At 42.7% G+C, this 26,572-nt stretch overlaps 1 protein-coding gene across 1 annotated transcript in view; it reads right to left on the reverse strand.

Annotated features, from left to right (window-relative positions):
• Positions 1-12,765: 12,765 nt before the first annotated feature.
• The window catches only part of efna2b (ephrin-A2b), a 52,395-nt gene continuing 38,588 nt past the window's right edge, over positions 12,766-26,572 (reverse strand). Inside the window, exons 2-4 of the mRNA XM_084547965.1 lie at positions 19,984-20,276; positions 18,825-18,890; positions 12,766-16,323 (exon numbers count right to left, since the gene is read on the reverse strand). Of these exons, the coding sequence (XP_084404091.1) occupies positions 16,199-16,323; positions 18,825-18,890; positions 19,984-20,276 (484 nt within the window). The 3' untranslated portion in view covers positions 12,766-16,198. The remainder of the gene's footprint in view (positions 16,324-18,824; positions 18,891-19,983; positions 20,277-26,572) is intronic.

Below are 26,572 nucleotides of genomic sequence, written 5' to 3' on the forward strand. Positions count from 1 at the left end.
GTAAGTACAACTGGACATCTACTCCTGTGGTAGACTAGTGGGATTGAACGTTAAGACTTCTGGCAAGTCTAAAAGTTGTTCAAAAATATTTTTGGCTTTGGCCAAAATTATGCTGAAATTAATATTGCACAATTATGAATAATTGCCAACAGTACTCTGCCTCACACGGGGCACCATTTGTTGGGCCTGGTACTAAGGCACTCAGTATTGGGGTTTGGCTATCATGAATAATTAATAATTATCAAAAATAATTATTTATTATTAAATAATTGGATCTGAATTACTAGATCACCTCGGGGCACCACCCTTCTAGGAAGGGAAAAGATAGCCAATTAATCAAAACAGTCTCATAAATTATACTAAATTGTCAATTTGGAGTTCGGATTAATAATTAACTTAATAACTATAACCAAAATTACCACGTTAACAACTAGTTACAGTTGAAGGAATTTGGAGTTCTTGACAGTGTAGAGGTTGGCAACATTCACTCTTGTGCAATATTAAACAGACAGGTATGTTTAAAAGACATTTATTAACAAGAATAAAAGTAAACATACAAGCTAACTACAGTGTACTCAATACAGGTGTGTGTGTGTGTGTGTGTGTGTGTGTGTGAGCCAAAATGGCCGCTGGTTGTGTGTGAGCCAAAATGGCCGCCGGTTGTGGGCGTGTCAAGATGGCCGCCGGTTGTGGGCGTGCCAAGATGGCCGCTGGGGCCTTGAGGTCTTGAACACAAAGGAAACAAGATGGCTGCTGAGTGGGGACACTCATGTGCCGTGTGCTGGCCAAATGCCTTGGTGGAATGTGATAAGAGGTGCCAGGTTAGAGAAAGGATGGTTAGTTTAGCATGCAAGAGACCCTGAGTCTATGTGTTGCATAATCTAAACTAACATCAAATCACTATACTAAACACTCAATAAAACAAATATCACATCAAATCAAAGTTTAAGTTCTATGCTTTGCTTAGCTTAACTAGGCCCAGGTCATACTACCAGATTTGGTGGAAAAGTCAATTTCTGGTGTGTTGCTCCTTTAGCTGCTCCTTTAGCTGGCAGTTCCTGATGGAAGGCCAAACTGGGAAAAGCTGTAGTCCTTGCTGTGTTTTCCTGATGGCAGACGTTGGAGGGGAAACTGGCCGCTCCTTGAAGTCCTTTGAAGTGGCTTGTTAGCAGCTCGGTGCTAACTAGCCGTGTGGCTCCTGTTGTTTGGGAGTTTAGCCTGCAAACCTTCTGTTTGTTGGCTAAAAAGCTGGTGTAGATTCCTCAGCAGGAACTCGCTTCGCTGCTGTATGGAGAACAGGCCTGCAAGTAGTTGCTCTTTGTTAGCAGACTACCTGGCGCCCAGCTGCAGCTTAGCAGCTGGGGGTCTCCACGTGGAGGTGTGGAGTTGTAGAGGGTAGGAGGATAAGAGAATAAGAGAGAGAACAAAGGCCAAACGGTGCATTTTATATGACCTGATGACCTCATAGGTCACATGCCACTGTCAGCCAGTGAACTGCTTGGTCAGTTTTTCACACCTGGAGGATTGTGGGTAATAGAGTTTTTCCAGGGCTCCTTTGTTCCCAAGACAAAAGCAGCCATGTGGTTACCTGATTATGCACCACCAGGTTCAGATCCCAACATTCTATTTATGACAGAGGTTTAGATTTGTGGTGATACAGCATCAGACAGTTTAAATGAACATTAGATAAAATAGAATAGAAGTCATACATATTAAAAGCATTTTCATACTATCCTCTGTTTTCAGAGGTTTACAGTGATTGGACAAGTCAACATGATCATTTTAATAGTTTCAGATATTTAAAAGCTGAGATCGATCTAGAGTCTGAACTCTGATAAGAAATGATTCAGACCAACTAACAGAGAGTAAATTCTCCTTCATTTAACGTCAGTGGAGCTAATAGATCAAATAAAAACATTTCCTCTGAGCTTGAGTTTGTTCCTGGAGCTGAGGCTCTAAAAAAGAAACTTTCCTTGAATCCAAGAGGAAAAGTCTGAGAAGCTCTGAGGCTGATGAACGAGGAGTAAATCTGGACGCGAACAACGTGAACAAATTACAAATAGGAAAAAAAAAAAAAATCATGAATTCCTGAACATTTACTTAAAGTTAAAGTTAAATCTGAAAGTCTGAACTTTAACACAGTTTCACCTGACAGCCATAACATTACGACCACTGAGAGGTGACAGGACAAACTGGCACAAATCAAAACAACCTGAGGCATCGTTTGGTTCTAAAGCAGGAAAATGAAACTCTCCCTGATTTGACTCGTAAAGCAACTTCATGATTGTCTGCTTGAGAAAGGCATAAAAAGCTTGATTCATCACGAGTAAAGACTGTGAATGAATGAATGAATGAATGAATGAATAGAATGCAGCACTAACTCAAATCAATTCTATCAGATCAATGTTTAACAAACGACGATGCTCCTATAATAATAGAATAATCTCTGATTTACTAGTCGATCTAGGGAGGCTAGGGCTAGAGCTACTGTTAGCTAGGAGGCTAGGACTAGAGCTACTGTTAGCTAGGAGGCTAGGACTAGAGCTACTGTTAGCTAGGAGGCTAGGACTAGAGCTACTGTTAGCTAGGAGGCTAGGACTAGAGCTACCATTAGCTAGGAGGCTAGGACTAGAGCTAACATTAGCTAGGAGGCTAGGAAGCCAGGAGAACTACTTTTATTGATGCAGACTTCCAGACCAGTTGCTGTTGAGGAACAGCATCATGTTGAGGTTTTCTGGCTCGATGGCACTTCGGCGGGAGCAGAAGTGATCGCCTGCAGCAGAGAAGGCTCTCTGTAATGGGACGGCGGTGGAAACGACCCCGAGTTGTTTCAGGGCGAGTTTGCTCAGATCCCCGAACATCTCCTTCCCTGTGTGTCTCCACCAGGACAGAGGGTTGGACGTCTCTGGGGTGGGTTGGTACTCCATGTATCTGTCCAGCAGGTATTGGATCTTGGTGGCAGAAGACGTTTTGTCGGCGGTGAGGTCCTTCGCGATTTTTTCGACAGACAGTTTTCTGTTTCTGTCTCCAAGCTGGTCTTTGTAGCGTGGGTCGAGGAAGGTGGCGGGGGCCATTTTGTAACTGTTGATGTCGCCAAATTCCTCTCTACACTTGGACAGTAACTTCTGAGCGACGTCGTTCTTTTTACTTTTCTCTTTCAGTTTTTCCATGAGCGTCTGCAGAACCGGCAACATCACCGAAATGGTCTTGAACCCGACGCCTTTCAACATGGAGATGGATTCCCTCAGCGGCTCCAGAGCAGATATGATCTTCTTGAGTTTCTCTTTCTCGTTTTCATTCAGAATTAGATCTGTCTTCTCTCTGTCATTGAACACCATCACCATGGCCCGGTACTGTTGGTTCAGCCGCTGGAGCATGTCCAGCCACGCTAGCCATCGTTCTCCAGAATACATGATCAGGTCTTCTTGTTTCACGCCCAGTTGGGACTGCAGCTCTCTGAGCCTGTTCTCGGCTGCAGAGTCATACTTAAAGAACCGGACGATGTTCTGACACTTTCTGAGAACGCTGGACAGACCGTCGTCGCTCATCAGGACCTTAAACACCACATTCAAGGTGTCGGCGAAACAAGGAATGTGCGTCCATCTTGTTTTCACTCTCTTCAGCTGTGGCATGCCGGCTCTGATGACGGCGTGGACCTTTTGTGTCACGCCCCAGTCCTCCATGACGGCCGAGAGCTGGGTCAGGATGTTGTCTGCAGACTCGTCTCCAAACAGGCTGGTAGTTTTGAGCATGTAGGACTTGAGAATGCCGAAGTTATCAACAAAATGGCAGCCGACACTCAGAAAGGAGTCTTCAGGCCTTGAGGACCACAACTCACAGGTCAGGACTATGTCATCGACTGAGGCCAAGGTGCAACGCAACTTTTCCACCTCGTCCTTATAAACGATGGGGAGCAGTGAACGCATCATAGACACTGTAGGAATTTGCACAGAGGAAGATAGCGCTTCGGCAAAACCAAGAAAGTTTGGATCTTCTGGGATTCCCAAAGGCTGAAGGTTTGATACGATCATCTTCAACAGGCGTCTTTTAATTGTTAGTATTTCAGCTGTGGAGGGAAATAGATTTAAGGGTCAGGATGTATTGTATAAATAAATAACGTAGCTTCTTCATGTCAAAACGAAACTCTACAAGTCTGGTTGCACTTGATTTTTTAGTTTTTGTGAATGACCTGGACGCCCATCACAGACATCATGTCCATCTTCATCCTTCCTCTGAGACATTGGTCGTGTTTTAGCTTTAACGTTAAACTGCAGAGTCACATGATCTCAGTTTAAAACCAGCGCTCTGCGCTCTTTGCTTGATGCTCTGTTTAGCTTAGAGAGTAACCAATGTATGCATATACAGGGTCCTAGTGCAGCTAGCTCACAATGCTAACCTTGTCATTTAAAAGTGTAATGGTACGGGCCATGCACAGTTGTACAACTTTGGCAAAAAAAAACTTGTGCCGTGCCGACAGGCTACGATTCATTAATGTTAGCTGCATCTTGCACCATCTTAGTGACTATTTGACATAAGCTAAAATAAAACCACATTGCAGCTATGAAATAAACTTTAACTTCAAGCTGCTGCCATGTTGTGTGTTCTCTTCCTAGCTTCCTGGATTCTCAACTAATAATAGCTCTTTCTAGGCTCCAAGCTACTAGCGTTTGGGTGGTGTTGTTACAGAGTGAGCCAGATGAGCTCACAGGTATGAATGACTTGCATCGGCGTAGGCTACGTACGTAGGTTATGGCGTCTGGGTCCTGCAGTACTTAAAAAGAGCCTTAATAGTAGTTCTATCTAGCTTCCCGACTAACAGTAGCTCTATCTACTCAACTAATAGTAGCACTTCCTTTTTGATCTGTTTGGTACGTCTGTACCTTCAGAGCAAAACTTAGGGAGAAGCCAATACTCGGATAATTGGGTTAAGCTATGTACCCTTTATTGGCAGAGGACGATCACTAACTGATTTGTTTAGGTACCATTATTATGAGCACTCAAACACAGCACCTTTCTGTAACAAACATTGTCGTAGTTCACTAAAGTAAAACACAACTCAGCTTTATGAAGAGTTCAGTCTCTTGTAAAGAGTTAAAGGGCTTGTACAGCAGAATAGCAGCAGCGCTGCAGCTTAATTCTAACAGTTTATGAAATCAGTCACTAACAGATAAAGTTGGTTCGCTTGATAAATGATTTGAAGTTTAAGTTGTTTTAAATGCATATGAGGATTTTATTATAATGGGTGCATCAACCTGAAACTCAGGAGTTCTACTTTAAACAACACTCATGGGTGTTAGAGAAACTAAACTAAACTGTAAATCTTTTCTATTTTTCTCAGTAGTTTTTTCAGTAAAGCTTTCAACACCTAGTGATAAATCAGACGTCTGTGACGATCATCCTGAAAGTGTTTGTTGTAGAACTTAAAGATGTGTGGAGACAGACAGAAACATGTTTTCTGGGAGAGTGAGACGTCTCTATTACCTCCTCTCTGACTGATCCGATCCCGTCTCGGTAGCTGGAGGACACGTGCACCACGTCCTCTCGTCTCCGTGTTGGCTCTCCGTCCGTCTGTTTAAATAAAAACGTTTAATTGACTGGGTGTAAATATGTGACTCTGTTGGTGGACAGATGTACTTACTCTGACTTCTTCGTGCTGGACTCATGTCTGGATGAATTACTCTGACTCTGGTTCAATGAAAAGCTGCAGCGCCTCCTCTCAGGTCTCCTCTCTGCTCTGGTCTAGTCTGGTCTGGCGGCAAGGCGTCGTTTTTGATCTTGAAACTTAGAGTGAAACGAAAGTTAAACCAAAACCAGGTGTAAACTTTGTTCTGACTTGATGGTCGTGACTCACACTAACATAATAACACTCAAACCACTCCTCTTATTAAAAGATTGAATGGAAAATAAAAGTGAAGAAAAAGTACAGCATATGTGTTCACACATGCCACTTCATTAGGTACACTAGTGACTCTAGTCTCCATGAAGGTTCTGGTGTTCAGCTTTAGTTTCTACTAACTGAGAGAGATGTTGATTCTACTGTGTTTTCATTGTGTAGATCTATTGAACTGTAGCTGGTTCTAAAATATGGATCATCTCCAGTGTTTGGAATAACGCCGTTTAAAGTAACGGCGTTAGGTAACGCCGTCATTTTTTCAGTAACGGGGTAATCTAACTAATTACTTTTCTCGTCGTTACAACGCCGTTAACATTACTGGAGGTTAAATGCGGTGCGTTACTATACATCGATTGAATAAACTGTGTAATCCGAACGCACCCCTGGCTCACCGCTAGTGAGGAGGTGGGTTAATAACGAGGTAAGCGATTATGATTGGCTAAGGCAGAGTCATGTTTCATGGTAGCCAATCAGAGCCAGTGGTTTTACACACATGACAGCACACGCGCCACACACACACACAACAGCTGAACAGAGATTCGATGAAGCAGCAGAGATGGCGAGTCAGGAGCAATCCGATGAAAAGTTGGCATTTTCAAGGTGGAGATATAAGCACTACTTCAATAAATAAAAAAATTAATTGTGGTCAAAGGGAGGAACGTGCATGTAATGTGTACATTATGTCCAGGAGCAAAGACTTTCTCGACATCCGTTGTAAGCAACTCTAATTTAATGAAGCATCTCACAACGACACACGCATCTACAAAGCTAGTGGCCAAAAACACCGATACCTCCACCACAGACGATAGCTCGCCGTCTAAACCCTACCGGAATATAAATATTATAAAAATAAATTTAATATAAATATAATTATAATATATATATATAAATATCAAAAGTTATGTACAAACACCTGTCTGTTCTACTCATTTCAACTGACTTGTGAAAACTGCTCAAAAAAATCCAAATTCTTTGACATATAGCAACTTTTTTTTTTAACAGTAACGCAAATAGTTACTTTCCCTGGTAATGAGTTACTTTTATTATAGAGTAATTCAGTTACTAACTCAGTTACTTTTTGGAACAAGTAGTGAGTAACTATAACTAATTACTTTTTTAAAGTAACGTTCCCAACACTGATCATCTCCTCAAATCAATCCAGTTTAACAGCTTAGTGGTTAGGAGCTAAATGACTGGTTCAGGAGGAGCTACCTGTTGGCAGGTGAAGATCTGGGACAGGAAGCTCATCAGGTGTTTGGTTTTTCACAAAAAAGCAGAGAACTGATAATTTCTTCCTCTTATTTGACCCTTGATGCTCTAAAATCAATCTGTGAATGATCAGAGGAAACAGATGCAGAGAACTGTTGGTCCCAGTCTGACAGTTCTCCTGAGATGAAGACAACCAGCTGGAGGCTAGAAACTCAACAGAAAGGCACTGGCCACTTCATTAGGTACACTGACACTTCTGATGCTGCTTCAGCATCAACTGAACAATAGAACAGTCATGAAGGAGGATTTAGATCAGAATGACTGCTGTTCCTAATATTTTGTCAAGAGATTAAACATATCTTCAGTTTGTTAAACTTTAACATCTAAATTTTCCCTCAGGGATCAATAAAGTCTCATTTAATAAACTGTACCATCACTTCCTGTTTGGGTCTCACATGACTTAACTCATAAAGTTTATTTTATTATTTTATATCAGATTGATCTTATCTGACCTGCAAACACAACAAACTCATAAAATAATTTAATGAAAGAGGTTTTCATCTAGCAGGCTGCAGATGCTTCATTTCATCCATTAAAGGCTGAAAGCTTTTGGGTAAAGAATCAGATCTGAGTCAGGTTGTGTTGGTCAGAGTTGACCAGTAGGTGTCAGTGTGACTCTGACAACAGTTTAAAGCTGGTTTCGTATCTGCTGCTAATCAGTACCAGTCCCACCAGTTTGTTACCACTAACCTCCACAGTACTGATGGAATAAAGGACGGAGAAATGTCACCTGACACCTGAAGGTCCAAAGTAAAAGATGTTCTCAGTGTATTTAATGTCCAGACTGACAGCAGCCCCAGATCATGATGCTCCCTCCACCCTGCTTCACCTCTGGGAGGATGTTTCCTTGTTCATACGCAGCACCGTTTTTATAACACCACGGCAAACACCTGAACTTTGGTTTCACCAGGTTGCAGAACATTTTCCCTCCAGAGTTCGTGGACTGCTCCATCTGCAGCAGCTTCCTCTGTGGTGTTGTGCCGTCAGAATACAAACAACAACGTTGACATGGTGAACTGAAAAAAATGATTCTGTGGTGTAGTAATATTTATTAGGTTAACTGTCACAATTTATACTTGTAAGTATCAGAACTGGAATTAATCAAGTAAAAATGTCTTTCATGTAATAAACTGTGTGGGAAGAGTAAGTTCTATTAGGTATTTTCACATAATATTCAAAGGTTTCATTGTCATTGCACGTGAACCCAGAAATACCAACTGATAATAATAACTTGATAGTTGCGTGTTTTGAATCCGCGCATGCGCCTTGTGACGCGCATACAGCACGCATGCGCTTCGTTGCCCGCGAAAACACAAGACGTTGACAGCGCCGCGGTCTGGTTTAATGGAGGCAGAGCAGTTAAATCATTTTAAAGGTTAATCATTCAGGGTTTTATCTCCCTCTTAAACAGAACGACTGGTTTTATTTTGTGTTTATGAAACGTTGAAATGTTTATTAATCTTTCACTAGATGCTGGTTTAATGTGACAGCGTATTATTAAAAATACATTGGTTTGACAGTGATACAGTTTATTGTGGTTCCATGATTGTGTAGTTTTAATGCAGTAGTTTGTCTTTGTGTTTTTGTCCTGAAGCCCAGTGAAGTGGAGCAGCAGCTACAGTAAACTGTGTCACAACAAAGTCATCTATTCAGGTAAAATAAAGAAAAAAAAAGTGTAGTGTTTTGCACTTCATAAGTTTTAAGTTGACTTTATAGTGATATGAAAAAGTTCAGATGAGGTTTGGTTTATTTCTGTCTGTATTTTCCAGATTCAAAAAAGATGAAATGTTCAAGCTACAGGACGCTGGAGACATTTATTGATTATTGACGTATTTTTGGACGTTTGAAGCTAAGATAATGTTCACTGTGGGAAAAAAACACCTCTCAAACTCACAGAACATGAATGTTAACAAAACTTCACCAATCAACAAAGGGGTTAGTAAATAATAACGAAAAGTTAATCTTAGGCTGAACTATACCTTATTGTTGTTTTGCCATGCAAACTTGGTGGAAAATGTTTTATTGAAAAAATTATTTTTTTCACTTAAGAAAAATAAAGGTGTTGTTGTATTAAATGGTTGCCTCATTTTTTTAAAAGTCATCGTTTCAATAAACAAAAACATTAAGAACAAGTTTAGGCAATTTAAACTGCAGAAAAATTATGTACAATGTGTAAATGTTACTTAAATATAGTCCATAAATAAAAGTTAGAAAAAGTGTTGACGCTGAAAAGACATTGATCACTGAGATTAGGTGAGATTAAGTTTGAAGCAGTCAGAGTTTAAAATTGAAGGACCATATTAATAATCATCAGTAAATTACCTGAGTTTTGTTGGTAAAAGAAACTTGTATCCGTAAAGTTTACTTGATGATCGTCCTTGTACAATTTACCTACAATTTCTAAGTGCTAAAACTTTCCTAGGTTTCCCAACTAAATAACACTCAGTGTAGAAATGAAAGCAGCAGGGTTTGCTTGTTTCTTGAAGACGTTCCATCTCGTCTAAAATGTTCCTTTAGTTCTTAACAGACTGACTTTTAACCTCCTATGGGGCGGTTCACACTTTGACACTAAGGTTAGCTCGTTCAGGGGGTACGTATGTACAGCGGCGGACCCCCTCCGAAAAACATATAGCACCAGTTACCATTAGCCCTTCATTCATGACATGATACTGTAATCACACAGAGAGAACATAGCAGACCTTTATCTTTTCTTTTGTTCCTAAACTGGTCACCTGATGCTTTGACCTTTTTCTGTCCATCTCTGTTTATTGGACACTCGACAATCAACAGATTTCCATCCTCCAACGCTGTCACTCACGACCAGAAGTCAAGACTAAACCAGTTCACCTTGGTGACCACATCATCGTTTTGTATTAACTAGTTTTATTTGGACATTTCACACAATTCATAAAAACAAAAACGTGCAGGAATTATAGGCCTGTATTTATAATATTAGGAATGAAATGTGTGTTATATGGAAGAAAGTCAAGGTGTGACTGCCTTTAGCCCTTTATACAGTGGACCCCCCCCCCCCCGTTCAATGTGGGAGAGACCCATAGGTGAACTGTCACCCCCCCTCCTCTTTCTCTTTCTCTTTCTCTCACACACCTTCTGTTCATGACACCTTCTCAGCAGCAGAGGGCGACAGTTTGCCAATATCCCCACACAGATATGACAGATGATAGAAAACCATGGAGCGGTGCAGATGTATTTATTTATTTTTTTTCCAAGTGCTCGTGCCGATTCTGAGGTTGTGGACGAACCATAGCAGGAGCAGATTACAGGTAAACAAGCCGACCGTTGCAGGTGCGCACGGCGCTAAGAGATGACATCATCCAGGTCAGAAGACATCATCCAGGGTCTGTAGGTCAGTCTACAGACCCTGGATGATGATAACAGGTAACTTCAGACTCAACGGGGAATAGCACTAGCGTACGATAACACAGTATTGGTGAAATGAATGAGTTTCGTGGCAGATAATGCGTTACTTAGAGGCTGCATCTCGGTGCCCCAGTCACTCCCACTACATGTATATACGCAGATCTAATCTCCTGAACAAGGGCAAATGACACAAAAGTTACATGGGTGAGTAAACGATGGTATTTTATGCTAGGTCCAGGTCCAGGTTGTAACAACAGTAGTTCCCCTTTACTGTGAGGTCAGTTTTAGAGTTCTAAGACTCACCTCACTGGACAGTAGTACAACCTGACAGCTACAAGGCGAGGGTTTGATTCCCTGTCCTCAGCTTCTGTCAGCTTGTGCTGCTGTCTACTTTAGTACGGAGGGTTTTCCCCGGGTACTCCGGTTTGTTCCCTCATTTTTCATTTTAGTTCCTTTAATTCAGTTTCATTAAATTCCATCAAAAATAACATTTGAGTTCCTCCTTGTTTCTTCTTTTTTTTTGTCAAATCAACAGTTCAACTAAATTTCTACTTTTTTCTGGTAGAAAAGCGTTGCATTGTTTTAGGGGTTTAGTTTTTCTTTCTACCAAATTAAAAACCTTTGCACAGACACTAAAGATGGCTGCATGGCTCAGCTGTATTACACAATAGACTCTTTTATGTCCTACGTCACGGTGGTTAGCTGGAGGCAGGAACCATAGAACCACAGAGCAGAACATGAGTCTTATACTTGTAGTTTAATGCTTTGATGTCTGTCATGATTTTAAACTGTTTTACTTGTACGGTGACCTTGGGTGTTTTAAAGACGCCTAGAAATAAAATGTATTATTATTATTATTATTCTTATTATTATGAGGCTCCTGTTATCAACATGTCATCTTGATGTTGTCAGAGGAGTGAGGTTAATAGCTCCCAATTAATTTTATCTTATACCAGTGGCCACAAGCTCCGCCTCCTCTGTGTTGGTGGGCGGGGCTTGGGCCACTAAAATACACGTCAAATAATGTTTTTTCAAGGATGGTTCCTGTCATTTTAGGTAGTAAATATAATGATGATGTTCTGTGTCTTGTGGAGACGGGACGTTGGACACTGAGGCTCTGAAGCCTGAACCTTCATATGTCACATCTTTGGCTTCTCCTCTTTCCCTCCCTGAGTGGTGGTAGTGCAGGTGGATCAATGCTTACAACTGTGGTCTCCAGGGACCTTTATCGGGGGGGGGGGGGGGGTCCTGAATGAGTATCTGGGGTCACTGTCCTCTGCATTACCTCAGGCATGTGTCCGTCGTCCCCAGCACCTCCAAGTCTGAGGCCAGGGAGCAAAACATGGACAGTTCAGTGGTGGGACAGTAGAGCAGGGAAGAAAGTCCACAACTCACATGTCAAATGTCCACACAGAACAAAGAGAAACAGGACACAGGAAGTCAAAGATAAAACAGTAAAAACATTGATTTTATTCACTGGCTTCGCTTTGTATTTTTAGTTTTATTTTTTGTGATAAAGTGTTAAAATGTCGAACAGATTTTCTTTTGTTTTTCTCTTTCAGTCATTTATTTCTGATGATCCAGCAAAAGACGAGTTAATCCAGATGTTTAAAGAAGTACCGTCTGTCTGTTCTCCTCTCTGATTGGCTGACGGGGGTGTGATGTCCAGGCGTTGAGCCAAACACAGCCGGCCTCCAGCCCAACCCTCTCCAGACGGGCCCCAGAGGAACGGTCCTACAACGAGATAATGAAGACAGCGTGGGCTGGAGAGCTGCCATCATCATCATCATCATCTTCTTCTTCTTCTTCTTCTTCTTCTTCTTCACATTTGTTCAGTTTGTCTGAAGATCACTTTTTATTTGATTCACAGCTCTGATGAGAACACAAGAAGAAGGCTTCCTGTGATGTAATCAGATTACTCAAAAAATAAAAAATAAAAAACTGCAAAAAATAATAAAAACATTTCAGACTATGTTTTGTTATTTTTTATTTTCAGAATTTCTAGGACAGGATATGAATACTACAGTTGTATTATATTTTTTCCAGATTTTATGATTTCTGTGTTTTTTTGGACAATTTGTAAACAGACATATAAATTACTATTAGTTCATATTTTTGAGACATTTAAGCATTTATTATTTTTCTAGTTTTTCTGTCTTTTTTAGGCATTAGACACTTTTGACTTTTCATTTTCTGGTTGGTATTTTTTGTCATATTCTCTGGACAAACTGAAACAAGTTGGACGAAGCAGGAGACGAGTCTTAGGAGCTTTATTTATTTATTTATTTATTTATTGGTGGTGAATTTATCAAACACAGATTCATACACTATTTTAACATTTTCTCTCTTCTTCAAATAAATTCAGTAAACTGAAGCTTTACTTTTTCCTGCTCATGCAGCACAGGCAAAAGAAAATGTCCCCGAAGAGGCCTGGTGACCTCTGACCCCTCGTTGGCTCTTTAGCCAATCAGTTAAATGCATTCTGTACAACTGGACTTCATAAGCATCCAATAAGAAAATATACAAAAAACAGATTTTTTTGTCTTTCAAAGAATAGAATATGCAGACATTTGGATGTAGAAAAACATCAGAGATGTTGTAAACCAGAGACAGCAGGGACGTCTCACTCCCTCTCAAAAAACTAAAAAAACAACAAACAACATCGGAACATTTCTCTGAACATTTTCCTTCCTTCTTTGTTTCTTACGCTGCTGAAAAACTTGATTCCATCCACATGGAAATCAACGATGAAAACCCACCGAACCATTAATCACCAACAGAACCAGAATGCACAGGACTACAGAGACCAGAATGCATTGTGATGCAAGCAGGAACAAAACAACAACAGCAACAACAACAACAACAACAACAACAAACATCGGACCGATTCCTTCCGCTGATGACTTCATGTCTCGTGTGAATTTTCTCCTTTGAAACAAAAATGTCACAAAACTAAAATAAAAAAGTATCCGCCGCTCTCGCAGGAGTCCAAGTGCTACATCGTCCGTCCGTCCGTCTGTCCTCCGTCACAGTGCGTTCGCTTATAGATATACTGCATTTCCCAGCATGCCCCTGCTCGTCCACTCACAAGGACACACTTGCCCTCCACCGGCAGAGGGATGGAGGGATGACATGGAGAGATGAAGAGAACCAAAGTGTGGATTAGATGAAAAGCTTCACCTCGACCACACGGTGTCGCTGTTTGTCAGTCATTAAAAATTCAGCACCAGTGGAAAGAAAAGGCCATTTTTGACATTCAGTTGTTTTTTTGTTTTTGTTTTTTTGTTTGTTTTTTTTTTTACAACAAAGCCGCAAAAGAGAAAAGACTCCTCCCCTTTGAATGTCCCCGCCCCTGCATCGTTAGCTTGGCCCCTAGCGGCTGTTAGCCCCTAGCGGCTGTTAGCTCCTAGCTGCTGTTAGCCCCTAGCTGCTGTCAGCCCCTAGCTGCTGTTAGCCCCTAGCGGCTGTTAGCTCCTAGCGGCTGTTAGCCCCTAGCTGCTGTTAGCCTGCCCCCTAAAGAAGCATCGAATAGAAAAATTTAAGAGTCTTTGGCAGATTTACAGAAACGAAAGGCCGCCGACTGAAAGGAGGACTGGAGGTGGATGAGAGAGAGAACGGCCTCATTATTAGTTTTAATTATTAGAGACGATGACGATTACAGTCACAGAAATCAGGTCTAATTTGAGTCGAACAGTTTGTCAGATGTGGTTTGAAAGTAAAAGCTAACAGAGTTAACAATTTGCTTTATATTTACGTTAGCTACGTTAGCTAGGTTAGCTAGGCTAGGTTAGCTCATCCGTCCACCAATTTTTATATGTGTTAGCTTCTCCATGAAGCTCTTGTAAATCTGTTATGTTAGCTTGCACTGTAAAACTACACAGCTATGTTAGCTTGTTGTCTAAATATTCTAAATATGGGAAGCTACGCTAGCTTAGCCACACAGCTAGCAGTATGTTTTGGGGGTCATCAGATGTCAGACATAATGTGATATCACCTACACCACAATACTAGCTTTTCATCTTAGAACATGCTAGCTAAATAAGATCTAAAGTTCAACAGCGGCCATTTTATCTCCTTATATGGATGTGTGTGTTTATTAAACGTAACGGGGACAGGTGCATTAATCCGATCAGGTGCTGCAGCTCGTCTCTGAGGCTGTAATCGTCAGTGGGAAGGTTCCTTCTGTGCTGGTGTTCATGCATCATGATCACGACGATGATGATGATGATGATGATGATGCTCTGTCTGTCGATGAAGTCCAGCGCTGAGACCAAATCTGATCATGAGATATGTTGGATGAGTTCAGTCTTTGTTTTATTGAGCCGACGCCTGAAGCTGAACTCCGCTGACCGCCACGTTTCAGAGACAGATCTACTGGATGGACGTTTCTGTGCATGTCTTTTACGTCCTTCAGAGACTGGACTGAAACCTGTTCTCACTCTGATCGTTGGACACTGACTGTTTGATTTAAATCCTCATTTAGTCAGAGATCCTGCACTGAGAGACAACACATCAGTGTTTTAACAGGATTCAGCTGCTTGACTCCAAAGGGAGAGAAACCGTGAGGAAGGCCTCGTTGTGGTTGTCGTACTTTCACCAACATCCAACGAGTGACGTTAGCTTGTCCTGTGACTCCGTGAAGTTGTGTTAGCTTGTCCTGTAAATTCTAAAAGGAAAGCTAGCCTGTAGCTTAGCTCTGTAAAGCAACGTTAGCTTGTCCTGTAAATCTGTTGGGTTGTGTTAGCCTGTCCAGTAGATCTGTAAAGCTACGCTAGCTGGTATTATGAGTCTACGTTAGCTTGTTCTGTTAAACTGCTATTTCCAAGATTCAAAGATTCATCTGATACTGATTTAGGCTAAAACGATTCAGACACTTAGAAACTACGTTAGTAAATCTTTTCTTTGTAATTAGCGCTGATGTCGGGACTTTCTTGAAGATATTCTCATAATTTAAAGTTAAATCTGAGTTTTAAGGAAAGTTGCCTGTAAATATTGGCTCTTCTTGTGAACGTTAAATGACTTTCTTCCAGTAAACATCAATCAAATAGTGTGGGCGGGGCTTTGTGTGCATCAAATGTCTCTGATTGGTTGGAGGACTGTCCAGTTGATGCAGAGCTGTATATTCATATAAAACGGCCACATAATGAAACCCAGATGTTGTGTTGCCAGACTGGATTTTAGATTTGTTGTTCTGTTTGTACGACGCAAAACAAACGTGTGTAATCTGATCAGTAGATTTGCAGTTAACGGCTAAACGCGTTCAGGTCAATTTGAAAAGGGGTGCTGTAGAAAAATGTCTTTGGAAAAGTTTTGGCATCAGACCGATCAGATCCCTGGTCCTCAGGCAGACGTGGCTTCAGGAAATATCTGGTATCAGGAACATGGGAGTCGCTGGACTCTCCACCTCAAACTGTTTTATTTGTCTTTTTAGCAGAAACGTCCTCCCAGATAATCCACGTGAAGTTGCTTCGCTGCGCCGCTGCTCCAGGCTCCTCCCACTGCCGACCTCAGCCACCTCTGATTGGAGCCGCCGAGCCGAGTGGTGTTCAGGTGAAGGTCAGAGGTCAGGGAGAGGGAGCCAGAGTCGTTTCCTGTCTCGGGTTGGAGGACGGAGCTCGGTCCAGCTGGAAGGAGGAGGAGGAGGAGGAGGAGGTGCTATGAGGAGGCGAGGAGGAGGACGAGCAGGAGCGAGAGCAACACGGCGGACGGCAGAGCGAGGCTGCAGCCGCCGGTGGTGTCGTCGGTCAGGAAGGGCTCCGGAGACTCGTACACCGAGTCGTCTGAAAGAGAGGTCAGAGGTCAAACAGGAAGTAAACTCATCAGGCCGTCTGCAGGTGTTCATGGGAAACGGAGTCGTTACCAGATACTCGTTCACAGAGACGGGACAAACAGATCACGTCTTCAGGCCTACGACACAAACACGACAGAGGAATGTTTCTACGGGACGACGGGGGACATGCTTGTTGTTGCTATGGAGACATATGAACTTATTGAGGCGGCCCAGAACCAGCCCCCCCCCGTGGCCCGGCCTCTGTTCCAGACCGTGAATGCAACACTCTGCCTCCGTGTCGTTTAGAAGCGTTGCTAGCGGCGCTGACACGAGTAGAGCCACGACACCGAGGCTAAAACGTGTCATGACTCCGACTGGACCCACAAATATTTATTCAGTTTGTCATCCAGTTTAAAACCAAGCCTGTGTTTAATTTACCATGAATAATAAAATATTTTTATGGACTTTTTAATGAATGAGTTCAGATACGACCAGAAACCAATGATGTCGCTGCAGCTGTGACACATTTAGTTTGTCGACCTGACGAAGATGTGACCAGAATTATTATTATTTACAGAAATTAATTCTATTTATTTATTTAATTTTTATTTAAATTAAAACATATTTCTGCTCCCTCAGGCTCTGTTCAGTTACAGCTGTGTTATTGTGTTTTATGCTCTTTTTATCATGATACCAAATATAAAAGGTAAAATAATCCTTTCATTTATCTCACAGTCCATAAAACATCAAATGGATCCTGCTGTTAACTGGCCCGGCTGCATTTCTTCATGTTAAACCTGTAAGTGAGCAGCCCTGTCCTACGGTGTAGGCTCTGTGTGGGCCGGGGGCCGTGGGCCGTGGGCCGGAGGACAGACCTTAGCTTAAATAAAGACGCTGCACCAGCGTGTAAAGACTTACTCTCTTTTTGTTTCTAAATCTTAACACACGTTTTAAAAATCTCTCTGTAACTTTTCAAAACAACCGGCGTGTTCATTTCTCTGAGACGCTCTGAACCATCGATGTCTTCCTCTTTGTCCCGTGAGAGCGTCTTAAAGTGAGATGTGAGGAGCAGTACGTGGCCTCTTATCCCGGTGAACGGTAAAGACTGAGTGACGGGGCGAGTCTTAAAGCTGTCAGCTGTTATAAAATCTCACCGATGATACAGAACGTCAAGACGAGGCAGGAATAGAAATAACATCCCACCGTCTGGGTCACATGACGCCGTCGGGACGATTTAAAAGACAATTTAAGATATTTATCTGCTGGAACGTTCAGTCTGTAAAGTCATTTTTATTTTTATATCATTTTTTTCTTGAGTTTCTCTTCATTCATAATTAAGCCGTGATCATTTAAACAGAAGCAGTTAGACTGACTTTAGTGGAGCTCACTCAGTTTATTGAAAATAAATCTGAGAATTAAAATGAAAATCTAGAATTGAATTCCTTTAGAGAAGAATTTATTATTATGTTAATGTTTTCAGTCTCTTTTATTGTGAGAGAATTAAGGATCATTAATGTAAATATGTAAATCCTGCTGAGAGTGGTTTCTTTTCTGTTTCACAGCTCGACTGTTTTCCCTCGGCAGATAATCCACCTCCACATCCACCAAACACCTTCTCTTCCTGCTCCAGCGTCTCTCTCCAGCCGGTGGCGGTGTTAATGTGTTAACGCTGTTTTTCCTGCAGTGACAGTTAAAACTAAAGGAGGGAGACAGCTGGCAGGCTTCACGCTTCAGCTTCTAACTGACATTTACAGTTTTATACCAAGGACTCATTAAGAATTCACAGAGATCCTGTCTGAGCTCCGTCACTTTTAGAAATGATTCTGATCGATAAACGATCAGGAGCAGTGAAATAGTTTAGTCCAACTCTGATTTAAAATAATTAAACTGCACTTCAAGAAATTTCTTCAGGCTGATTTTCTTAATGTTTAGGAACGTCTCAGTCGGTACCTGAAGCACGAAACCAACAGGACACAGAGGCTAACTCTAAGCTAACACTAAGTTCTTTGAGCTAACTGGCTACGGAAGCTACCTCCAAGCTAACAGTTCCTTGAAGCTAACTGGCCATAGAGGCTAACTCTGACTCAATAAGTCACTGAAGATAACTGAATCCAGAAGCAACCTCATAGCCAACACATCCCTAAAGCTAGCTGGACCTGTAGAAAACTTCAAGCTAAGACGTTCTTGAAGCTAACAAGACATAAAGGCTAACTCTAAGCTAACAGGTCCACGTAGCTATCATGATATAGAAGTCTAAGCTAACGAGTCCTTACCAATACCTGGACGTGGGGACTAACTCTGAGCTAACAATCCTTCAAGCTAACAACAACAGTTCCTTGGAGCTAACTGGAGGTGGTGAGTTATGTTAGTTGAAAATGTTTTGTGTGTTTGTTTCATCTTGTCTCACGCAGAAGGCTTCCTGATGGACTAAACCTCCTCCTCTACTTCATTTAAAACCTCATAATGAAAAGTTTTAGATGAGTTTGTGTGAAGACAAGAAGAGAAACTCACTGGTTGGTTTGACGTAGATTTTCAGCTTCAGGCAGGGTTTCCCAGCCAGGTTGGGATGAGGCGACGCTGCAGAGGAAGGGAAGGTTCATTAGTTCATTAGTTCATCTCCTCATACTTTGAATCAAAAGGCAAAAATAAAAAGTTGATGCACACAAGAATTAATTTAAGTGTAATCAAATATAATCCAAAAAAACCCCCAAAAAGACTGTTCACCATGTGAGAGGTCTCAAGGTCATCACTTCAACGTGATCACAGGTCTGTTTTCAGGCTTTGAGCTTGAGAACTTAATTAGACTGAATAAAATATTTTTTAATGTCACCAAACCCCCAGCTCTTAGTCTTTGTGGTGTTTGACCTGCAGAGGACTTTCATTCATGTTCCTGCTCTGAACCTGCAGCTCAACACTCATGTCATTAAGTGTCATTTAAAAGTAACTGCCCCGTGTCTCTGCTGGACGCCTTTCAGACCAAATGAGCCACAATTTAGGAAATGTTTTCCAGGTTGGACGACAAATTATGTCTAGACAGAACCAAACGGCAGCAGCTCGTGTTTTAGAGGCTTTTTAAACCTCTTTCACTCCAGCAGCATGAGGTCGGGTTTGTTGTGTCAGATCAAGACAGACTGGTTAGAGATCAGTCACAGCGTCCTGTGTCTCCGCTGTCGACTACCACCGGACTACACTCCATAAAACTACCCATCATCTGCCTTGACGGCCTTTCTGTGTCTTGTTGGGGTAGTCCTGTGCAGATGTTAGGCCACATCTACAGCTGCTTTGCTTTCTGTGATTAGGACCCAGGCCCTACAGGCTAATGCTAAGCTAACTGCACAGAGAGGCAAATCTGGGGCCAACCGTAGGCTAACTGGACCCAGGAGGCATGAACATGTCTTTGAAGCTAACGAGACATAGAGGCTAACTATGTGCTAACATGTTCTTGAAGCTACCAATATATACAAATGTGGTAGTACTGACTGAGTACTATGTAGTAGTAATGAGTGTGTGTAGTACTCACAGATGTAGTAGTACTGTGTGTGTGCAGTAGTACTCACAGATGTAGTAGTACTGAGTGTGTGTAGTAGTACTCACAGATGTAGTAGTACTGAGTGTGTGCAGTAGTACTCACAGATGTAGTAGTACTGAGTGTAGTAGTAGTAGTACTCACAGATGTAGTAGTACTCGTGTCCCGGCCTGAACTCGAAGCCCAGGCTGAAGGGCGTGAACAGCTGGAACTTCTCCGAGAACTTGAGCGGCCCGTTGGGGCTCTGCGGCCGGTTACACTCCCAGCGTTTGAAGCCCTTCCTGTGGTGGTCGCAGGTCGTGTAGCCATCGTAGTTCACCATGTACAACACGTAGTGCTCCATGCGCTCGGCCGACTCCGCCCCCTCGTAGTGAGGACAGTAGATGTCCAGGTAGTCGTTGATCGCCACCTCCACCGTGTAGTCGCCCCGGAAAAACCTGAGGAGGACAAATGAGGTCATTTCCTGTTTATTTTACAGAAACCCTCCATGTTTGTTATTGGTCAGTTTTCAGCATGTAAACAACGAGGTGTCTGAGCTACAGGTGTTTTTTTTAGCAGCTATGTGAACTAGTGCTTTGGAGAAAATTGAACATTATCTTTGATAAAAAAAAAAACACAGAAATACTTGAATTAATTTTTTTTAGTCCTTAAAGCTGACTGGACATAGAAGCTTATTCCAAGCTAACAGGCTAACTTGAGAGTGATCAAGTTGATCTCCACATTAACGTGTCCTTAAAGCTAATGTCCTTGGTCTAACCTGGACATTGAGGCTAAGCCAGGTATAAAAACATTTACTAAAACCAGTGCATTAAATGAATGTAACCTGGGACGCTACAAATATCACCCTCTAAAATTCTTGTTGAAGAAAAACAAAAAATTCTTATAACTAAATCAACCAGGTCTGTTTATCTTAGCACGAATCCAAAGCTAGCCGTTAGCTTTTACTAAACCAGACTGGTTATTAGGAGCGTTCCAGGTTTCATACGGTTCATACACTCTCAGCATCCAGAGCTGCAGCTCCAACACATGGAAGCCATTGATCACTGACTGTGTGTGTGTTTTCCTACAAACCCCCCGAGGCTTCAATTAATCAAAGCTAACTGTTTATTAAAGCGTCGTCATGTTTACAGGGGGGAGATCTGACTCACAGCTGGACCCACTTCCTGTCTGCTGCTGCCGGCTCACTGACTTCTCTTTCTTTTTTTATCTGGATGTTCATTTAACCCAGAACTATAGAAACATACTCTCCTTTTAACTTTTGACCGAGCACCAGCGCTTTGTTCATTCCAGCTGCAAATAACTGAGTCTGTAACCTGTAAACTACACGTCTGTTCTAGAGAGGCTCACATGCTTCACATCTGGAGAAGAAGAAGTATTTCTGGCTTAAACTTCATCTTCATCTACTACCACAGGAACACACACACACACACACACACACACACACACACACACACACACACACACACACACACACATATATATATGTGAAAGTCAAGAAAATCATCCAGCTACACACTGCAAACAAGATTTTAAATCATTTTCATACACTTGTTTTTATTGTTTTTTACTCTAAAAGATCACTCCATAATAGTCTGACATTGGCTAATGTTGGCTGAACAACCATGGTGTGATGGACAAAGACACTGCTCTCCAAGAAGAACATTTCTAAACATCATGTGGACAAGACAGAAGACTATTGGGACAATGTTTAGTGGACAGATGAGACCAAAGTATTTGGTTTAAATGAGATGAACCAACACTGCATCATTCCAGCATCAGAACCTCATCCCTCCATCAAACATGGGGGTGCTAATGTCCTGGTTTGGGCCTGTTCTGCTGCATCTGGACCAGCACGGCTTGTCCTCATTGATGGACCAATGAATTGTGAATTCTACCAGTGAAATCTAAAAGAAAATGTCAGGACATCTGTCCATGAGCTGAATGTGAAGAGAAACTGGGTCATGCAGCAAGACAACGAGAACCAAGAACACAAGTGGTTCTACAAAAGAACGGTTAAAGAAGAACAAGATGAATGTTTAGGAACGGCCAAGTCAAAGTCCTGACCTTAATCCAATAGAAATGTTGTGGAAGGACCTGAAGCAAGCAGTTGATGTGAGGAAACCCACCAACATCTCAGAACTGAAGTGGTTCTGTTCTGAGGAATGGGCTAAAATTCCTCCAAGCTGCTGTAGACCACTGATCAGCAGTTACCAGAAACATTTAGTGACAAGGAGGTCACAGCAGATACTGGACACAAGGAGGACACAGCAGATACTGGACACAAGGAGGACATGATATGTAATATTGGCTCACTTTACTGAATGTCTGACTGGGTTCTCTTTGTGGACTTTCAGGAATTCACAGATTTGTATTTCCTTTTTTTTTTTTTTTTTACAAAGAAACATGATTTTCTTTAAACTTCCTACATTATTTAAGGCCACGAGTTGAAACATGCCGGCCTGATGAAGTTCTGACCTTCACATCACATTAAATATTTGTCCACATCCAGAAGACGTCCTGAAGACCTGTCTATCACTTCAACCTGTCAGCTCCTCCAGCAGCATTTTAACTGTAACAACAACAAGTGACGACTGGGACGAGCTGCTGAACTCTGGAGAGACCGAACTAATGAGGACGACGCTGGGAAGAAAACACACACACACACACACGGCTGGTGTCAACACCCCACCCACCTGGGACAAGCTGAGAGAGGAAGCGAGTACACCCCCCCCCCCCCAGGAGCAGGTTCACACACACTCACTGTTGTTTTCCTCACTTCAGAGGACATTACTGTCATTTTCAGGAAATTCATTCAAAACCTTGACTTGTTTGTTTTCTCACAATGTGCCTGTGTAAACATGAGAATATCTGTGTTTCCATGGAGACCACCAATAATCAGAATCAGAACCAGGACCAGATGGATGAGGAGTCGAGGTGGTGGTGGTAACCATGGTAACCTTTACTAATCATCATCAGGTGAGGGACAGAAACATGGAGGTAGAAAATCAAGATGAACCAAGATGGAATCAATGTGGACAGAGACGTTGGAGACGTGGAGACATCTTGGACATCTTCTAAGACTCTAGACATTCAGGACTAGAGACAAAGAAACTTCCTTTCTTTCTTCTTCTCCTCCTACGTCTTCTTCTTCTCCTTCCTGGACAGCAACGTTGCAGACGTGGAGACACTCTTCAGGACATTCAGGACACTGATTGGAGACATATCCATCAGTGTGTTACATTTGGTGTAAAATTGACAGATATCTGAATGGAGTTTGGTTCAAGGGTCGGGGAAGTCGTACAGAAACAAACAAGTTTTGGTTTCAGTGGTGAAACCAGAACCACAGCTGCTCCGTCACACTGTCGCTGTAATTTACATGATTTAATTTAGCACAAACACACGGCTCGTCAAAACAAACTACTCAAACTTCATGTTCCTCTGAATATTCATGACATTCGAAGAACACGGAGGAGTTGATATCTGACGGAGGAGGAGAAGGGGGTTTAAAGGGCCGTCCAATCAACTGAGCTAATTTGGATTTTGGTAACGAGGTTTGAGCGGATTGATTTGGGTTGTCAGGGTCTGTCCTGATTGGCCGGTTAATCACGGCTCATTTTAAATTCAGTTGTTGCTCAAATTAAAGATGCATTAAAATCAAAACTGATGGGTTTAGATGCAGCCTGGAGACATTTCGAATCTACATGATCAGCCATAACTTTATGACCACCTTCCTGACTCCTCTAGACCTCTGAAGGTGGTCTGCAGTGATGCTGAGGGAGGAGCTACGAGTCAAAGGAACATGAATGAAAGAACCCAAGGTCTCCCAGCAGAACATGGACCAAACATCACACTGACTCCAGACCAGAACCACCTTCCTCCATGTCTATCTGGTCCAGTTCTGAGCTTCCATCAGAGGTCAGAGGTCAGCATGGACCCCCTGACTGGTCTGAGATCTACTGAGTGTTCTGACTCCTTCAGACCAGAACCAATGATCCTTGGTCCAGGACCATGTCTCTGGTTCTCCTCCTTCCTTGGACCTTCTCCGCTTCCCCTTCCCCTTCCCCTTCCTCCTCCTCTTCTTCTTCTTCTTCCTCCACTTCTTGATCCTCCTCTTCCTCCTCTTCTAACATCTCTCTGAAGACTAAATGTTCAAATTGCTGCCTGATATTTCCAGATAACCAGATGATCAGTGTCAGTGGTCATAATGTTGTGGCTGATCATCAGCATCCTGTCAATCACAGCCTCTGTTTCGTGGCAGAAAAGAATTTCCTTTAGCTTCATGATTTAAGTTTCTCTTCAGTGTTTGTTGTTGGTTTAGCTGCTGATTCATGGCGCTGAATATTCCCGCCTGACCTGAACGCACCGCGGTCCTGATTGAGTTTGGGTCGGATGAAAGCGATCCTGATGGACAGAGAGGACGGAGGGAAGCGACTCTCCTCCGCCTCGCCCTCTTCGTCTTCTCTAACACCATTAGCAAAGTGCAGGCTAACTCGGTTAGCTGAGGGATCGGGTGGCGCTAACGGGCGGTGCGTTCACTGAACTCTGTCACTCATCACTCTAATGGAGGGAGGCTCCCTGTCCATCTCCGCTGGGTCACCGGGGTCGACAACACCGGCAGCGTCAGCATCTTTAGAGACGACGGTCGGCTGGTTCAGTGAAGGGAAGCCTCTGATTCTGAGCTTCGACAACAAAACAACTTTTAAGATGATTGCAAAATTAATCAACCAGTTAAAATACTCAGGACTAAAAGACCAGGAAATCCTTCAGCAAGTTGATCTGGAGTCTCTCCGTTGGGAACTGATTCTATTCCAGCAGAGATCTTCATAGCCTTCCTAGCTAACAGTAGCTATTATTAGCCTCTCAGCTAATAGCAGCTCTTCCTAAGTTCCCCAATGAGGTCGTTTGGGCGGGGCTTTTTCTGGTGACTAACGCATTGATGCAGAAATACTTTTTTGTCTTTTCAGTTCAAACATAATGAAATCCAGATGAGCAGTAACCTGATATATACGCTTGGTGTTTTATTCGTAAAGGAGGTCTCTATCTGTTCTTCTTCTTCTCTGGTATAAATGTGTAGCTGATCTACTTCCTGGACAGAAAACAGCGTATAGTGATTCTTTTTAAATCTCTTAAATGCTGATCAGAGCTGCTCTAGATTTAACACCAGATGTTCGACGTCCTCCATTTTCTTCATGTTTTTTCTTTTGGTTTTTCAGCGCCACCAACCTATTTCGTTTCCACGCACACCTGCGCTGTCAGAGCTCCCAGCATGCCTCGGTGTGATTTACTGTTTAATCTGTGCAGGTCCGTGAAGGTTAGGTGGATTAGATCCAGGTCTGCTGAGGACGGGACGGGTCGAGGTCGTTCGTCAGAGACACAAACGATCCTTGGGGCGGACCAGAAGGGACCCGCTGACAGATTAACGCTCATATCAACGCTGAACCACAGGAGGAGGAGGAGGAGGAGCAGCTCAGGAGGTCTGAACGGAGGAGGAGAGTTCACCGACATCTTCTAAACTCAAAACATAAATCCAAGTCTTCAGCTCAACTCACTCTTTAGAGATGAAAATAACCGAAATACAACCGGGAGAGAAGGAACATAGAAATAAATCAAGTTTATACTACAGAGAATACAGGACGTAAGGCCTCCTGGCTAACAGTAGCCACTTAGCTAACAGTAAGTGGAGTGTCTAGTGGACGTCAGAGGAACTGCAGCGTCCCGTTTATCTGGAGTCCATCACAGAGCAGGATTTTCCCACAGTCACATGATGGACGCCCACTGGAGATCCTCTGGTCTCCATTGTGTTCCAGTGTGTTAATGTAACCTGAGTCCGTCCTGACAGGCTCGACTACAATGGCCACAGTGTTTCCTTCAGGTTCAGACAAGACGCTACAAGCTACGAGACAAAACTATCTGATCTGTCGTCTCAACACCTGATCCTACCTGCTCAATGCACACACACAAACTCAACTTTCTACCTTTGTGAGGGCCTTCCATTGACATGATGAGTCAGAACAGGGTTTAACCCTCGATAAGTTGAAGGACCAAGAAAAAAACAAAACAACAGCCCCACAACTTAATAAAAGCAAGACCACACACACCTGTTCTGATTTTATAAAGAGAAACCTTAACCTGCTCCCCCGTGACGCTTAATTAGTCTGACAGCTTCCTAGCCTCCCAGCTAATAGTAGCTCTTCCTAGCCTCCCAGCTAACAGTAGCTCCTAGCCTCCTAGCTAATAGTAGCTCTTCCTAGCCTCCTAGCTAATAGTAGCTCTTCCTAGCCTCCTAGCTAATAGTAGCTCTTCCTAGCCTCCCAGCTAATAGTAGCTCTTCCTAGCCTCCCAGCTAACAGTAGCTCCTAGCCTCCTAGCTAATAGTAGCTCTTCCTAGCCTCCTAGCTAATAGTAGCTCTTCCTAGCCTCCCAGCTAATAGTAGCTCTTCCTAGTACTGACAGGAGCTGTTTGTAGTAATGTTGTAGTACTGACAGGTGCTAATGTTGTAGTAGTACTGCTGTTAGATTCCTGGCGGCTGTAAATCCAGAAAACGTCAGCTCATGTTAACTGAACACGCTACAAACACGCAGCAGCAAACACATGTTCACTGTAACATGACTCCAGTTACCACGGCGACTCATGATGAACTCCACAGCAGGCGTGTGTGTGTGTGTGTGTGTGGAACCCTGTGAGCTCTAGCTAGTTTAGCTTAGCACGGCGCTCGTTAGCCTGTTAGCTTAG

This window comes from Chelon labrosus (genome assembly GCF_963514085.1).
Source record: "Chelon labrosus genome assembly, chromosome: 7".
NCBI lineage: Eukaryota > Metazoa > Chordata > Actinopteri > Mugiliformes > Mugilidae > Chelon > Chelon labrosus.